The following is a 17,601-nucleotide window of genomic DNA, read 5'->3' as shown; positions in this document are numbered from 1 at the left end:
CTCAACAAAGATTGGACTCAATTATCTGTTGATCTGTACGGTTTTTAAAGTTAGTCCAGAAATTCAGGGGCAAAAAATTAGGTAGAGAGGATACAGGAGACGAAAATAAACAGAACTTACAAGTTTTTTGTGGGTGTGCCGGCACCCAAATACTTGTGTCTAGCGTCGTGCGCGCTTTGCAGCCGGAGCAGGCGACTCTTCCGTGGGCTTGTACTTTGCAGGCCTCTCTTGCCTCTCAATTTGAGCAAGACCGATTCTTGCGATGTTTTCCGCCCCTACTGCGTCACGGTCGAAGAATACCTTACATGCCCGGCAATATTTAGAGCGAGGGTACACCGTCTCTAAAAAGCTATCGCAAAGAGTCGGGCGCTGGTGTAAAATTCGTGCGCCCCTACAGCGAAGTGTCCTCGTGCTTTGACCTAAGCGTTTCAAATGGCAGTCGTTTATTAGCAAGGATTCTATGGCTTTCCAGCTTTGCTTACTTTTTTAAAAAAAGCCATACCTGTGTGACAAGATGTCTCGTTATAGCAGTGTGCTTGCTGGGAACTCCTTTACTACTTTCAAAGGACCCTAGGCCGACGACAAGTACTCCTTTATCCCAAGCATCTTCAACACTCGCTGTACCACGTAGTCGAACGTAGCTCGTTGAGCCTTTCGTAGGTCCCATTTTTTTTTCAGATGCCATCTGGATTCGTAGAACTCTTGAAGCACATCCAAATTCGTTGATCCTGTCTGTATCCCTTCCAAACACAGGGATGGCGCTCTCAACCTCAATCATTCCTTTTTCACGCTTCCTTTTATTCAACAGGTGATTGAACCAGAGGACGGGAAGGTACAAGAACCTGCTTCTCACCTTCACCGTTTGCCGCAAGTTAGGGTTGTGAGGGTCCAGTGAGGAAAACGTAAGGGCGTTAACAATACCAGGATCACATCCGACAATAGTTGTGGTGTTTGCGGATGGGCATCGCCCTGGTTCGTTGAATGTGAGCTCAACGTTTTCAAGCAGTTTGGAGCTCCTCTTCCAGTTTATGTTTGCGTAGTCTTCATCTGTTAGGTCTTCACCGGCCGCCTCTGAACACGTCGTGTTGAGAAATCCCTGAGAAAGCTCCAGTTCTTGGCTGGCGTCTTCTTCATCTACGTCAGACTGCTGCTGTCTCTTCGTCTGGGTTGTATCATAGGCAAGTAGATTCAGAACAAGATTTTTGGTAGAAATCGTTCCTTTGAGTTTCAACTGAGTTATATCTTTGCCTTGTGACTGCAAGGATACTTTGTCTCGATATCCATGAACCATGCGATCACTTCCAATGTCACAAAAGAGAGCCTGTATCAAAACCCCTTTTGTTCCCTGTACACACTCAAACATGTGATGACAGGCTTAGTGCTTGGATAATGTTGTCTACATCGTAAACCCCAAACTTCCGTCTACGATGTGGAAGGAGTCGCACTAGGATGCAGACTCGTTCGTACGCAAAAAAATCAGAATTTTGGGATATTACGATCCTATCATTCTTCTCATTAGGGCACTCTATGCATGGGTCCGCTTCATATGCACACAGACAGCCATCGAAGACAGAGCCAAGGTCTGTTGACAGCTGATTCTTTCCCTGGACACTCTCAAAGACCCTTCTGGATGCGCCTCATGACTTGAGGACAAGTCCATACCCCACTCCGGGAATTTCTCTCGAAGGTGCTCATATCGTTCTCCAAAGCGTCCATATTTTTTTGTCTTATGGCTTGCCGTTCTGCTCTTGCTTTTTCTATCTCAGTACAAGGTCTCCCATCAATATGTATAGCCAGATTGTCCGTTTTGAAAAGATCCTTTATCTCGATAGCCAGGGACATTCCTACATCAATGATGGATTTTTTTTTTCATATTTGCATGGACGACTCTACGATGAATGTCGTAATAGAACGTACCGAAGAGATCTACATGGGCAGGATGGTCAGGATTTGCCGCCAAGAAACCGCCCACGTCAGTTTCCGAAGGTAAAACCCCGCGATCCGCAACCAGTTTGAAGAAGGACTTCAGCCCCATGGTCAATATCTAAGCGAAAGAGAAAGAAAAAAGGAAAAAATGATGAAAGAGATGAAAAATAAAAAAAAGAGCGGCAAATGTATAAGTGGATGAGCTTTTTTATGGCTTAAAGATCCAAAGTGAATAGATAAAGGATATTGAGGAGAAGATACAGGAACAAGTGGCAGTGGTAAAAGGAATGGGACTTTGGAGTGAGCGAGCGGGAAAGGAGGAAGACAATGATCCCTTTTTATATCCTGGATTGATGATGAATTTTAACATTGTCTCATATAGTTGTGATGTCGATCCTTTGCTTCACAGGCCACATCAATCTTTATTCAGTTCCTTTGTTTGGATTGGGGTTTTGTCCCAGTCAATAGCAGAAACAATAGCATTGAGATACCAAAGTGAGCATTCGAAAATCATCTCCAGATACAGCATACAGTGTCGATGTCGATCCTTTGTTACACAATTTTTTTTTTTTTTTTTTTTTTTTTTTTTTCAGTTTCTTTTGTTTGCACTGGCCCTTGCTTTGTGCTTTGTGAGGAATTTAATGAATAAAAGAAGATTTATAATTTTGAACAGGGGTAATGAATAATACAATACATTGACAGATTTGACTCGGTGTGTAGGAGCTGGTTTTGAAACAGGTGATTACACCCTTGTCAAAACTAACAACAAAAGAAAAAAAAAGTCTTTTGTATGAGAGAATGGGTTCAGATGTCGCTCTTTGCTCCAACAGCTTAAGTACTATTGCATTATAGCAGAGATATTCGTTGGCTCTCAGGTCCCGGCATCAATGGCGGAGATAGGAGTGATGTAGTTGCATGCGCTTATTGCTTGGAGTAAAATGAAATAGCCTAGAAGACGAAAAAAAACGCCGCGATGCAAAATGCATTCTACGTGTGCAGAAACCAAAGAGTTGCTTCAGCTATTTATTCAATAGCCTGGTGCATGTTCGTGTACACACAACTGATAGTGATTGATGAACAAAAAAGGAATCCACGCCCCATTCCATGCATGTACCGCCAAATATTCTCGAAACAATAAAAAAAACTCGCGATGCAAGAAGGCATGTGCAGACAAAAAAGAAGCACGTCAGCTGTTTGATTGTTTGATCAGTATCCTCCAGTTTACTCACGTAGAAAAAAAAAATTATTTGTCACTCTTAGTGTGCTTGTATGTCTATTAAGTTTTCTGTCTGGTTGTATAACACTAGGGACCCCCTACGCCGGAAAAAATACCTCGCATGGTTGGTGCCAGGTCTGAAAACAATAATAATGCACATACCATGCATGAAAGATAGGGTCTTTAATACTATGACTATTGTTATGTTCAACTCATGCGGACTCTCCGGAATCAACTTGCGATCACAACTGCCACTCATGCTCTGTTGCCAAGGTCTTGAAAAGGGATACAAACCCCTTCTTCCTTACTCTCATAATCGCTCACATCCTTTCAATACTTTCTTTCGCCGTAAATGTCCATTACATCTAAATCACGCACAGGCATTTCACCATTCACTTCAACATAGATATATGTATCACCTTGGGTATGATATGTTGGTGTAGTTCCCTCTGGTTTCCACAGGGCCAACAAACTCTATTAGCGGTGGTTACCAACCCAGATATATCAAGGGAACGCAAGAAGACGAGGAAGCAAACGATGTGACAAACCAAGTCTTGCCGAGCTGTACAAGAAAAGATCAAGTTAGTCAAGCTCCATGGCGCGGTAGAATGAATCAACTCAGATTGCCCTCCTTTCAAGTCGAGGCTACGGCGGCGAATATTATCACTGCTATTAGACCAGTCAATAAATAGACAATACAATGGGCTCCCAAGAGGATGCTAGGGTCACGCGAAAGTTTTCATGAGTTTTTTATTTGCACAAATAAAGAAGCCAGGATAGCTCCATGACAATTTAGTTTTCGGTCATTTATTTCGACATTAAAATGAAATTTCAAGACAATGCCAATGGATTGCTGAATTTTAAGCCCATTTATAATGGCAAATTTGCCCTTGTTACGGACGAAGGGATAAAGCGACAACTGAATGGGAAAAGGTGTGATATCCACAAAATGCACACAAGGAGGTGGCTCACCAATTTTGCCCAGAGAAGGAACACGTCATTTATTGTTGTGGTTAGAAAGTAACAGTAGGGCTTTAAGAAAAAGGGTGCACAAAAGAGAAATGAAACCTTTCATTCTGTCCTCATCCATCGAATTTCTACCGACATGACGGAGCATCAATACCAACAATTCCGAAGGGCTGGCATTATTAAAAAAGTTTGTGTCAGGATTGCTTCTACCTTCGCAAGCAATGCCGACTCATCCTGCCATGTGAGTCTGCAAGACATTCGAGACATGTTTCCAGATGCACAGCGATTCGAGCTGGAGGAACTTCCCATCCCATTCCTCATAGACCCTAATGGGAACAGGTATGTAACTGATTATGGTGCGCTCTATCAGTTATCTTTGGAAAGCGAACGAAAAAAATTCAATCTGACGCGATTTACTTTATTAGGGTAGAGCCTCCATGCATTGCATTCTATCCTTACAAGATCCTGGATGTCATTACAGAAGCGCCGCAGTTAGGCAACAGCGACAACATCAGCACCAACAACACCAGCAATACCAGCAATATCAGCAGCATCAATACCAACTGCAGCCGCAATAGCAACAGCAATCATAACACCGTCATCCACTTGCCTACATTGAGAAAGTCGGCAAAGCAGGCCTCTCAGGATACTCTTTTACCATTATCAGACTTGATTCAATCTTTCAATTCATTCCTTATTACCCATGGCAATGCACAAATCGAGGTGGTCAACTCTAACCTTGAGAAAGTTGCGGATTTACTCTTGGAGGCCAAAGAGAAGGACGATAAGATGATTAATCTACTACTGGAAACCAAAGAAAAGGACAGCGAGCTGCTTAAACTGAAAGATAAAATGCTTAACCTGACATTGGAGGCTAAAGAGAAAGACATTGAGATGCTTAAACTGCAATATAATATGGCTAGGATGCAATTGGAAGCTAAGGAGAAGGATGACAAAGTGCAGCATCAAAGCCTCGACAAACTTGCCTTGCTTCAACAGCATGTTGATGGTATTCTCACCCAGAATATCGAGCTTCACGGATATTCAACTCCCCGACTATTTATCATTATACCTGTCGATCACACCAAGTGGGACCAAATGAATGTCTTGAAGAACAAGTTCCGTCTTCATTTTCTATGTGAATGTGGAGACCACACTGAAATGATAAGCAAGAATAGTCAGAGCCCATTCCATATCATCAAACATGGTGGGTATGAGATCCCAAGCGGCACAGAATTCTTCTGCAAGTATGGAAAGCACATGTTCATCCTTTTACAGTGGCTCAAGCTAGGAATGTCCTCGTCTGCATCTCTGGCACCATCCCCAGATTTGATAGATGCCGACATTGATTGTTCAATCGACTATATGGAAGCACTCTCTAAGGAGGACTCAACCTTGAGCAATATTACTACAATCGACGACTCTGATGGACTGGAAGGATCTGATTTTCAAAACGTTGGCACATACCTTCGAACTAATGATGAAGACAAGCAATTTGGGGATTTGTACAGGATCATGACCGAAACAGGCCGTGCCAAATGGGTTTGTCTCGCCCACTGTCGTTCAATATATGAGGAAAAAGAACAAAAAGCATTTGTAAATGCAGTGGAGATGAATAGTGGTAAATATAACGCGCATCTTGGTAAAGTGGTTATCACATTGGCATCCAGAGACAGAGCTAGAGGGTTTTTCGATGCCCTAACCACTGCAAGATGTATTTACGACTTGGATATCACATTCGGTTGGGATTGGACAGAGATCGATCTTGAAGTATTTGAGAATGCTTTGGCGATGTCGAATGTATCGAATCTTCGACTTGGGCTTATACGGACTCAAGGAAACACCGACATAAAAGTACCTTTAACATCCGCGCGATATGAAAGACTTATTCGCATCATAGAGCTCGGTAATATGAAAACAATCCATATTACTCTATCTCTGGATCTCATAAAGCTTCTCAGTTTACAGCCCAGAAGATCATCACACCTTCATAAGCTAACCTATGAGGTGAACGCTAAATCGGCTGGAGCCATTGGATTACAAGGACTCGTAAATTCACTCAAGGCTAGCACGGCATTGACGGCTTTGAACTTGGAGTGGAACTCAATTGGAAAAGAAGGAGCTCTGGCAGCTCTGGCATTGTTAGAAGCACTCAAAACCAATGCAACTTTAACGAATTTGAACTTGGGGAGCAACTCAATTGAAAAAGAAGGAGCTCAGGCATTGTCGGAAGCGCTCAAGACCAATGCAACTTTAACGACTTTGAACTTGTGGGGCAACTCAATTGGAGAAGAAGGAGCTCTGGCATTGTCAGAAGCGCTCAAGGCCAATGCAACTTTAACGAATTTGGACTTGTGGGACAACTCAATTGGAGAAGAAGGAGCTCTGGCATTGTCAGAAGCGCTCAAGACCAATGTAACTTTAACAACTTTGAACTTGGGGCGCAACTCAATTGGAAAAGAAGGAGCTCTGGCATTGTCAGAAGCGCTCAAGACCAATGCAACTTTAACAACTTTGAACTTGCGGGACAATTCAATTGGAAAAGAAGGAGCTCTGGCATTGTCAGAAGCGCTCAAGACTAATGCAACTTTAACGAATTTGGACTTGTGGGACAACTCAATTGGAAAAGAAGGAGCTCTGGCATTGTCAGAAGCGCTCAAGACCAATGCAACTTTAACGAATTTGGACTTGGGATCCAACTCAGTTGGGGATGAAACAGCTTTGGCAATTTTAGAAGCACTCAAGGAAAACGCGGTTATAACTCAATAAATAAAAGTACCTTAAGCGCTAAATAAGGGCGTTAGACACACTCAGGACTGATTGACCAATTTTGTATCGTTTTTTGGGATGCTTGACTGATTTGATGGTTGAAATAGCTCTGGAGTAGGTAAAAAAGAAATAGCTCGGTTTAAATAAAAAGCTTGCTTGTAACAGCCAAGCGGCCATGACAGTGCCGGTTTTTAATCATTCGATGCCAGCTCCTCCTCTCCTTGCAAGGCACTTTTCGCATGCCAGTGTTGGTGAAAGCTCATTATTTTTAATAAGACGGGGCATCAATATCAGTTTGGTAAAGATTCGTACACAGCTTTCTGCAATTCTAAGCTACGTAAAGCATAATTGCAAAATGCAAAGACGGTAGTTGTTCTCCCTTAGGACAGAGACTTCAATTAGGTCAGTCGAGGGCCCAGGGAATGGATTGAGGTGTTTCACTACCAAAGACGGGGTTGATTCGTGATGATCTCTAGAGGAATAAAGCTGCATTTTACCTGCCACTTTGGGCCCGAGAAACCCGCAACTCTAAATACTGGCCATCAGCTTGTGGGGCCGACGGAGAAGGCATACATCTCTACTCCAATTATCAAGAAAAGTTGGTATCGATGGCTTCAAGAAGTCTGTCCTCCAGCTAAAGCAGAGCATTACGAGGGAGATTATCCACTGCGAGGTGCCACTTCACTGAAACCCGCCTATATTGGACAAAGGAAGGCTGGAAATAGTCGGTATAGATGGCCAAGTGCGATTAATACGACTTACTTCTTATAATTTGCACAATCGCACTTGGGATCCACTGATTAAAGCAGGCACGAAAAAAAAAAAAAAAAAAAAAAAAAAAAACTCTTGTGGCTAGTCACTTTCTGTTATGTCCGGATAGAAAAATGATATTAGGGTGCAAACAGAACAGAATACTTCCAAGGCTTGTAACCACAGTAAGTCGGCTTTATGGCAAACCTCAAGTCCTATGGGAAGCACAACAAATCTACGTCTTTCTTATTGAAATTACCATCCTAGAGAAGTCAATAGACATAACATAGATCTTTTTTTTTTTTTTTTTTTTTTTTTTTTTCCCTCCGCAGCTTTGCGGTGCAGGTTGTAGTGTACAATAGGGGGCCGTAGACAATGGTTTCCTTTTAAAGCTACGGATAAGCCTTTCCATTGGTGAGTCCCTAGGAAACCTTCCTACCCAGTCAAGTGCTCCACGGTCTGATGAGCTAAATCAAACCCCCCTGCAAAGTTTTTGTAGCTCAAGGTGATATCACTAGTGGATGGTCCGTGTGCCAACGAGGTGCCATGTGGGAGGCCGAGCTTCTCGCAAAGGTGGAAAGTTCCGTGACAAATGACCAAGTCCTGACCTCCTTGAGGGCTTAAATCCGCCTTTGCAAGACCCGGTTGGTACAGTACGGTGAGCCCAATTACTCCTCCACTTTTTCTTTTTTGATGCAGGGATGCGAATGGCGGTGACGGGATTCGATGAGGTTTTGGATGTGAAATTGGGGCATAATAAACCCAAGATGTAAAAAGAGGCCATTGTGATTAAGGACGATAATGAGCGAGTGGCTACATATGATAGCCATATAGGGGATATTGATAAGTGTTTCTACTGTATATGATGACAAGTATATGGCCTCAACTGATGGTAAGTTTATGAACAAGTCTACAGCTGTTAGATCAATAGTCTCGTCCGGTAATGAGACCCATTTGTAAGGACGATAGTGTACAAACCAAGCGCAGTAGTGCCAGAGGCAAGGGGAGGCCCTGTGCTGGAAGCGATATAAATCTGGTGTACGATAACAGGTTTATCTTTTATGGCCAAGTTCTCAAAAAAATTTCATTATGCTTCTAAAGAAAGACGCGCATTGCCCATCAATACATACTCCACATGCTCGTTCCTATTGGTCAACCATGTCCTAGAAATTAGCATACCATGGCAAAGGCTAAATACGGGCACATCAGCTGATTAATAGTTTCCCTTCATTATAAATGGGCTAAAATCCAGCAATCCATGGGCATTGTCTTGAAATTTCATTTTAATGTCGAAATAAATGACCGAAAACTAAACTGTCATGGAGCTATCCTGGCTTCTTTATTTGTGCAAATAAAAAACTCATGAAGACTTTCGCGTGACCCTAGCATCCTCTTGGGAGCCCATTGTATTGTCTATTTATTGACTGGTCTAATAGCAGTGATAATATTCGCCGCCGTAGCCTCGACTTGAAAGGAGGGCAATCTGAGTTGATTCATTCTACCGCGCCATGGAGCTTGACTAACTTGATCTTTTCTTGTACAGCTCGGCAAGACTTGGTTTGTCACATCGTTTGCTTCCTCGTCTTCTTGCGTTCCCTTGATATATCTGGGTTGGTAACCACCGCTAATAGAGTTTGTTGGCCCTGTGGAAACCAGAGGGAACTACACCAACATATCATACCCAAGGTGATACATATATCTATGTTGAAGTGAATGGTGAAATGCCTGTGCGTGATTTAGATGTAATGGACATTTACGGCGAAAGAAAGTATTGAAAGGATGTGAGCGATTATGAGAGTAAGGAAGAAGGGGTTTGTATCCCTTTTCAAGACCTTGGCAACAGAGCATGAGTGGCAGTTGTGATCGCAAGTTGATTCCGGAGAGTCCGCATGAGTTGAACATAACAATAGTCATAGTATTAAAGACCCTATCTTTCATGCATGGTATGTGCATTATTATTGTTTTCAGACCTGGCACCAACCATGCGAGGTATTTTTTCCGGCGTAGGGGGTCCCTAGTGTTATACAACCAGACAGAAAACTTAATAGACATACAAGCACACTAAGAGTGATATGTATGAGTCTATATGGTGCATACTGTGCTCTTCACTCAATGTTTATATAAGGTGGCGGATGATCTACTAAAAAAAATTGTAATGAGCATGCTTTTCATTCCTTTTGTTCCATTGAGTTACGGTAGATAATGACACCATACCTTACAAATGTATTGAGCAACCATAAATAGAAGAGATGATATTGTTTTATGAAAAACAGAATATAAACCATACCAATAAAGAGCTACCAGACCCTTCGCCCGCCTGCAGCTAAGCAGACAGCTCAGGACGTGCCATGTGGAAGTGATCTGGGGCACCCCATGGTGTAGAGCAAGTCCATCAGGACTGGTTGCACTATTGAGCTTTAGCATCATCCCATATAACATAGGAACATCATGAACAACATCATGAACAGACCACCAGAAGCAGCTAGTTCGTACTAATACCATCCTGTAAAAAATGCGGCGAGGAACTCGAGAAAAGGAGAAGAAAGAGGTGCTTATGTACGTCAGTCTGAGCTTAGAGCCTTGCCTTCTTTTTGCCTTTGTCCTTTTTGCCACCAGCGCTGAGCGAAAAGTAGGTCAGTGGTTTGCTTTTTTCATTCAGATTGCTGTCGACTGTGCCTTAATGGTGTGGAACATCTAATAAAATTTATAACGCCAATCCTACTATCCTGAAAATGCAAAAATGCACTTCGCTTTATTGTCTTTCAGCCTTACCAAGCTAGCTGCAAATAAAATAAAATTAAAAAGAATGGCGATCTTCTTGATTGTCAAGAGAGGAACAAAAGCAGACAGGATTATAGCCATATGGATGCTTATTCGATATCTCACAGTATGAAGAGAAATTTAATGCATTTTCATTCAATAGCATTACAGGGAAAGGGGGCTGCATCTTCTTGAAAGAAAAGATGAAAAAACCTCCAAATTGCGAAGCGCTTTTCGTACGGAAAAAAAAGATCCCACAATCGATGTCAAAGATTGATGACAAATGAAGCCACTAGGTCCTGATAACGTATAGAAAGACCTCTCTTTCCCCTCTCTAACGGTCTCTAAAGCGGTGTGTTAGCACGGTAGAGAGTGCTACCCTTTGTCCAACGAGTTCCATCGTCGGCCTGCAGGACGCTGCGGGCTGAGAATGGCGGGTTGGACCCGACGATGGTGCGTGTTGATAGACTGCCCTAGGTTCCTGGGCCAGGGGGCGCGCAACTAGCCCACCTCCACGTGGTGCGCCTTGGGCTGTCTGCTTCGCGGCAGACAGGCGAAGAGTCTGGTGCCTTTTTATTATTTACTCATTATATTATCACAACTACTCATCAACACCATATCGTTCATCTTGGGAATCAAAATAAACCTTTCTGGGACTACCATGGTTATATCTTTCATAATGAGAAGACAGAGCTTTTATTGTTCTTGCTCTTGAGCTCGAGTCTTGCCTTGGCAGGTGCGCCACCAGATTGAAACATGTACACTCAATAGCATCTTCAGTCTTGTTCAATGTTTTTTTATCCCAAAGTCACTGAATGAGTGCCTCCATTCCGACAAATCCATCGCAACATGCATATTCAACTATTGAACATTTCTGAATTAGCTCAATTGCTTGAAAGTATGAGCAAAAAAAAAAAAAAAAAAAAAATTCGAAAATTGCCTGCTACTTATCCAATATGATACCAAGGCGTCTCTTGGACAAAAGTTGGACGTGGAGTACAGCAAAAAGCCGGTAGGAATGTCGGAACCAGTCTTCTTTAGCCGACCGAATGCTTTCAGGCCATTTCTTCTCTACATGCCATTTTCTAGAGAAGCACATGGTTTTCATGTTGGATCAAAGAGGCACACCAAAAAAGATCAAAGAGCTGCGCCACTAAATTTGGACGTGTAATGCCTGTTACAGACAAAGTAGATTGATCATCCAGACTTGATCCACAATTAATTTTCTTATATTTCACTTATTGCTTTTTTCCGTAGTCGTTCATTTACAATATTTGACTCACATTTCACATTGCATCAGCTCATATTCGAAAGCACATCATAGTGCAACAGTACATCAAGGAAGAACCCAATTTTTTATTAAATGGATCCCCGCAAACTCAAAGTTAATGAGCTGAAGGAACAACTCCAGCTTGCTGGTTTATCCGTCAACGGAAAGAAAGAAGAACTCGTGGCTCGTCTTCTAGAGCATCAAAAGGCTGACGAGGACGTTGTTTCAGCAGTAGGCCCACCTACAGGATCAGGAGAAAGCTTTGAATGGGATGAAAACAAGTTTGATGTTGAGTATGTTTAGATTTACATGGCAGTCAATCAACTTGAAAGATCTTGCAACCACAAAAATATTTAGGCAATCCTGCTGAATCCTTCCAATACAGCGTATTGTACGCCAATCTGGAACTTATATCAGAATAGGTTGCTTGCTCAACAAATTAATCGTTTTTTTTTTTTTTTTTCTCTCTCTCTGATCCGTATCATTTAGTGATCTGGCTCCTCCCGCAGATCCAGTATCCTCAACCAAAGCAGCGCCCTCAACAAACACAGCAGCTGTAGCGCCTGCGCCCTCAACGAAACCTGCTGCTTCACCCAGCAGCGAATCAAATAAATCAACTTCAGCCAACACAAAGGCTGCTACTACACCAGCACCATCATCCACTAATTCAGCCTCAAAACCATCGACCACTGAATCAGTCGAATTTCAGGGCAATGTTGGTGACAAAGAGGCTTTGAAAGCAGAATGGGAGAAACGCAAGAACAGGGCAGCTCGCTTCGGCATCCCATTGACAGAGCAGGATAAAGCTATTGAGAGAGCTGCCCGTTTTGGTGTACCCGTTACAGCCGCAGCCACCGCTTCATTGGCCAAAGCCGCTGGTACTTCCACCAAAGCTGCGACACCTGGCTCAAAAGGGCTCCCTAACAAACCAGGAGCTGTTTCTGTTCAGGTGAGGAAAGCCTGCTCAAGGACTTTATTCATTTTTTCAACAATCAATATGTCATATCTTGTGCACTCGTACATTTTAATATAATGAGTCATAAGAAGAAAGAAAAACGCGTTTATGGTTCATAATCTCATTTTTTAATATATTCATTGCTTAAAAAAATGTCATTGCGTAGATTCCCGAGGATGTGTTGAACAAACGGCGGGAGCGTTTTGGAATCCAGGCTTCTCCCAGTGCCTCTGCAACAGGCAAGAAAGTGATCGCTGGCGTGGATGCTGCCGAAGAGGAAAAGAAGCGCAAGCGTGCATTGAAGTTTGGTCTTACACCAGTAAGTTGGACACAGTAGATCGGAGTCTTTCTAACTTGATTGGCATGATTGGCGTAGATATAATATTTGTTTTTAATGTTATTTATTCTTGACTTTTTTTTTTTTTTTTTTTTTTTTTTTGGTACTTTGTATATTATTTACAGGCCGCAGATGACTCGTCCAAGAAGCAGAAGGTCTAATTGAGGAATGCTCCATCCTCAGTAACACACTGAACTAGCAATAAAAACAATCGGAAACCATGCAAACCTATTAGTCTATAAAGGATAGCTATGACATATCATATAAAGAAAACGATTGCTGGTGTGAAATGAAAGCACATAAAATGGGTGCTAAATCGCAAATGTTGAAGTCTGCTGTTTTTTTAAAACGAAAGAAGGATGACAATATCTATAGAAAGAAGTCTATCGACCAACCTGTCTTCCTATTTGTAACTTTCTCTTTCGTAAAGCCCTGCTCATGATATTCACGATTGTTGTAACCATGGGAAGCATGACTGAACTGAATTAGGAAGCTTGGACTATGATATGTGGTGGTAAGTATTCGCACTTTCATCATTGTTTAGCAACGCTCACTTAAAGCCCATCTAGTTTATATACTGAATGCCCATTAATGTTGTATTTACAATATCTGCTTTACTCTTTGCATAAATATCGTTGCATTGTCTTTTATTAATTATGGGAGTAGAATGTTTTCGTAAGCCGATATTATTTGTGGACGAGTTTATATACAGTTAAAACTCTAGGATTAGAGTCGTCTTTTCAGACCCTTCTCTACTTTTTTTTTCTCGTTCTTTAGGCTTTTCCGCCTCTTTTTTTTTTTTTTTGCGATATCATGCAGCCTTGCCATCAAAGCTTTACATTATTTCACGAAAAGTGTCACTCAGGTCGTGGTTCACTTCAAAACGACTCAGCACGCCCAATCCTTGTAAAAATATCTTTCAGGAGTTTCGGCCGGTATGGAGTCAAGAGAGGGCTACATTTCTGTGGAATAGTCTTAGTAAAGGGACTCGTATGCTTTATGATATGACCAAACTGCTCCGCGTCCTTACAAATCATGTGACTATTATGTCTCTATTTCCCCTTGTCGCTCTTTTTGGATTAGCCCCTTTTCAAATATAAATGGTTTACTTAACAAAACTCTTATAATTGAAAAGGACTAACCAAAAAGAGCGACAAGCTTGACCCTCTGTCTATTTCCCATCTACCTTAATTCACACTAGCAAATCATTATGCAGATATATTCTACTAAGGAAGGGAACTCTGGAGTATTTCTTAATGTCGAATTACAGGCATGTAAACATCACGTGCGATGTCCTTGGCCAAAATTGACGCGGCAGAGACGAAAAAAGTAAGGGCTCCATCATCCCGCTCATCTTAATCTTGTTGATCAAACATCCCTTCATCATTGTCGTTCTGTCACCACGATCGCCTCATTCACATGAAGGCAGAAACATAACCGATTTTGTCCCTGAAAAAATTAAAAAATAAAAAAAAAAAATACAAAAAAAGGAGAAAAGACAAGTCAGTGAACTACATCTGACTTTAGAGGTGAGTTCATTTGACACAAAGTCCTGTGACAAGAAAAAAAAAGTGTGACATCACAAAAGAGCATCATTTACCCCATGGGGGCATGCATCTCCCTCTCAACAACTTTAGCTCTCATCCACAGATACGACTGATATATTGTGCTGCTAACTGTGAACTGTTTATTTGCTGAATTTAGAACCCCAACATATAAACTTGGCAAAGTCCGAGTTGTATCGCCTCATTTACTTGTTGGAGCCTCTTACCTTTTTATTTGTTGCAGCACCCTTTTGGACCACAGCACACCTAATATCTTTCAATCCAGTCAACACAAAACAACCACACAGCTCCTTATACACTGCTCTATTTCGATATCCTATTTCTACGTTTCTATCTGTAACACCTTCCCTTGTCATGGTACGTCAGCGCGCCAACTCAATCACGGCCTATAGAGCCAGCAAAGAAGTACCAGAAACACCACTCACACCTCGTACACCTCGCTCGCCACATCTCCATCGTTCCCGTTTGCTTTCACCAACGTTATCCACACGGACAGCGTTAAAGCGTAGCCATGATGATGACATCGATATCGACGCCGACTTTACCGACACACATAGACTGGCAAGCCTACCTAACGCCAACCCAACACCGTCTGAAATGTTATCCTTGGACATGCATACCTTGGCTTTACACCATATTATTGGCCCTAATAATGGTAGCAGTAGTAGTAGCCGTAGAGATAGCGGTGTCGGCGCGCGTGATTTATCAACACCTTCTGCTAAGCTATCAGATCAAGGAATTGAACACATGAGCCTTAGTCTGCCCTTCGAGCAGATACGTCAGTCTCCCCGTACTTTGTTGTCTCCGCGCAAAACAACCCCCGTCAAGAGCAACAGTAATCTCAGAGATGAGGATGCCATCTCAGCTGTCTCAGAGTCTGCCCACGGGTACGCTGCTCGGACATCCACTCAACAACAATCATCGCCATTACAGCTACTACCATCATCAAATGGTGGCTCGAATAAGATTCAGACTACGCCTGTCAAGGCTCGATCATCCTTCAAGAATAAATTGGCAACACCACCTAATTCACAGCGCTCGACCTTGCTCAGTCCACCTCGGAGCCAGACACGTTCGCAGCAAAATCAGTTTATGACCGATGAGGCCAACAATTTATTTTTGACACAGTCACCACGAGCCATCCGAACACCACGTCGCCTGCAAGGTCAAGCCAATGCTAGTCCATCCACTGCAGGAGCGATAACAGCGGCTAGCTCTTCAACGAGCACTAGCGCAGCTACATCTGCTGTAGCACCTGAATTCGAAGACTGTGTCAGTGCCAACTCTGATGCCGCTATTACCTTCTGGCAGGATGACGGCACTATATCCCATATTGGTCTAGATTTCACAGAGGAGGAACCAGTTGAAACCGAGTCTATCCAAGGCTCTGTTGACTTGGAGAAGGAAAACATTACACCAAAGATGTCCGATGATTCTACAAACCCCTTTTATGTTGGGCCTTCTCGACGCCAAACACGCTCCTCATATTCCAAAACGGATGGGTGCACGACACCTACTGGACCTTTAACAGCAAGTTCAGGGACAATTACTCGTTCCAAACGACTTGCCTTGGGGTCCATCTCACCATGGCGATGGAATACGTTTGCGGACCCAGCGGTCCTTGCATCTTTACTTCAAGTCAAAGGATCCAAGGGACTTGGAGATGTCGCAGGTTGTAAAGGAATGTCTGAATGGGTAGAGTCTATATCGCAGCAAAAAGGTGGTGCCTCTGTCATGATTCCCAACGATCTATCCGGTGCTTCATCATCTTCTGGACCCGGCTCATCATCTTCTAATGCTAAAAACCGAGAAACCGTCGCCTCTAGCTCCATACCTTCATCATCAACATTATTTGGGCCTTTACTCCCTGGCAGGAGCACGAATACAGCGCCCAACTCTTCTACGACTGCAACTGAATCTAAAAAGCTCCCAGCTGACCATCCTAACTCTATGGAATCTGCAGAGCGCAGGAGTGGACCTTCAGCAGCCTTTGTTGCAAAAGTGACTGAGACGGTGATTCAACCCAACTCGGTGGCATTTAACCGGCGTGCACAACGATTAGCAGGACGGATTTCTTATTGGAAGCACGGAAGCACTCAACTGCTTAGTGAACAGGACAGGCAGCAATGGCCAGGAGAGTGGAAGTTTGAGGTCTATCAGGACCCAGAATCGCCAAATTCACCCACAAATTTTGGTGAAGGAAGCAGTGCCAGTGCCAGTCATGCCTTTCCTCTATCAGACAGCTTTAGCGTTGCATCTGCGCCCGTTCCTTACAAAGGCAAGGGTAAGTTGACAGAACGTCAGCTTAGTGGTCCATCTTCAAAAAGAGCTCGGATCCACCGTGAGTCCCTCAGTGGGGGTTGCCCAGAATCCGATCCAACGCCGGACCAACATGATGGGGGGCAAGAGGAGGAGGAAGAAGCACAGCTTCCACCAAGTCCGAGTCATCGAGCTGCAGATCGACAAGCTCGACTTAAGGATCGTTATGATTTCAGAGAACGGCGACTCTTGAACTCTCCTCTCACATCTCAATCGCGACGTCTATGAGAAATCTTTTTTTTTTTTTTCTTCTTATTATCTCTTCTTTTTCTTTCTCTTTTTCCTTTTTTCCTTTCTCCCTTTCTTTCTGGCATATTGCCTGATTGGTCTTTGACTTCACACGTATCTGTAGTTCTAGTGTTTGTAATTTTTTTTTTTTTTTTTTTATTTTTTTTTTCTGTCTTCTTCATTTGTATAACAACCAATACATGTAACACTTTTCACATGTATATCTTATACTTGACTTTTTTCAGTTCGGTTGGACTATGTACAATGTACATTTATTCATTCCAACGATCTTGGAAAAAGTCACTCACTGGGTGAATGTATACCCCTCCCCCTCCTAATATCATGTACATGTACTCTGTGTCTATTTGATTGTACAAAAGAAAACCGAAAAGTATTCAACATATTGTTGCTTAATAAATAAAAATTAATTATCATCATTGTTGCTTACTTCTTTCAGCACACAGCCACGCTTTGTTTTTATTTGAAAATGGTGAAAAAAAAAAAAAAAAAAAAAAAAAATTACAAATTCAGTTGAAA

At 42.6% G+C, this 17,601-nt stretch overlaps 4 protein-coding genes across 4 annotated transcripts; 3 read left to right on the top strand and 1 right to left on the bottom strand.

Moving 5' to 3' along the window:
* Window positions 1-159: 159 nt before the first annotated feature.
* BCR41DRAFT_420858 (hypothetical protein) lies at window positions 160-2,035 on the bottom strand (the record flags this gene model as incomplete). The annotated part of the gene is made up of 4 exons (XM_022029954.1): window positions 160-369; window positions 503-1,321; window positions 1,559-1,701; window positions 1,918-2,035. The coding sequence occupies 4 exons, from the start codon at window positions 2,033-2,035 to the stop codon at window positions 160-162; spliced, it is 1,290 nt and encodes a 429-aa protein (XP_021883208.1).
* Window positions 2,036-4,963: 2,928 nt separating this feature from the next.
* BCR41DRAFT_369424 (hypothetical protein) lies at window positions 4,964-6,880 on the top strand (the record flags this gene model as incomplete). The annotated part of the gene is made up of 1 exon (XM_022026456.1): window positions 4,964-6,880. One exon carries the CDS (start codon window positions 4,964-4,966, stop codon window positions 6,878-6,880), a length of 1,917 nt encoding a protein of 638 aa, XP_021883207.1.
* A 4,721-nt stretch (window positions 6,881-11,601) lies between these two features.
* Window positions 11,602-13,244, top strand: BCR41DRAFT_420856 (hypothetical protein). Its single transcript, XM_022029953.1, has 4 exons — window positions 11,602-11,953; window positions 12,150-12,609; window positions 12,782-12,934; window positions 13,078-13,244. The coding sequence occupies exons 1-4, from the start codon at window positions 11,754-11,756 to the stop codon at window positions 13,111-13,113; spliced, it is 849 nt and encodes a 282-aa protein (XP_021883206.1). The 5' UTR covers window positions 11,602-11,753; the 3' UTR covers window positions 13,114-13,244.
* Window positions 13,245-14,479: 1,235 nt separating this feature from the next.
* BCR41DRAFT_24677 (hypothetical protein) lies at window positions 14,480-17,552 on the top strand. Its single transcript, XM_022020162.1, has 2 exons — window positions 14,480-14,481; window positions 14,657-17,552. The coding sequence occupies exon 2, from the start codon at window positions 14,872-14,874 to the stop codon at window positions 17,062-17,064; it is 2,193 nt and encodes a 730-aa protein (XP_021883205.1). The 5' UTR covers window positions 14,480-14,481; window positions 14,657-14,871; the 3' UTR covers window positions 17,065-17,552.
* Window positions 17,553-17,601: the final 49 nt, after the last annotated feature.

Source organism: Lobosporangium transversale, assembly GCF_002105155.1.
Source record: "Lobosporangium transversale strain NRRL 3116 chromosome Unknown BCR41scaffold_11, whole genome shotgun sequence".
NCBI classification, from domain to species: Eukaryota; Fungi; Mortierellomycota; class Mortierellomycetes; order Mortierellales; family Mortierellaceae; genus Lobosporangium; species Lobosporangium transversale.
This window is presented reverse-complemented; position numbering and strand designations above follow the sequence as displayed.

What these genes read in the sequence shown, in the direction of transcription:
- BCR41DRAFT_24677 (XM_022020162.1), top strand. Translation starts at nt 14,872, where the DNA reads ATGGTACGTCAGCGCGCCAACTCAATCACGGCCTATAGAGCCAGCAAA.
- BCR41DRAFT_420856 (XM_022029953.1), top strand. Translation starts at nt 11,754, where the DNA reads ATGGATCCCCGCAAACTCAAAGTTAATGAGCTGAAGGAACAACTCCAG. An exon ending in CAGGAGCTGTTTCTGTTCAG is followed by an intron (nt 12,610 to 12,781) that starts GTGAGGAAAGCC and finishes GTCATTGCGTAG; the next exon opens with ATTCCCGAGGATGTGTTGAA. An exon ending in TGAAGTTTGGTCTTACACCA is followed by an intron (nt 12,935 to 13,077) that starts GTAAGTTGGACA and finishes TATTATTTACAG; the next exon opens with GCCGCAGATGACTCGTCCAA.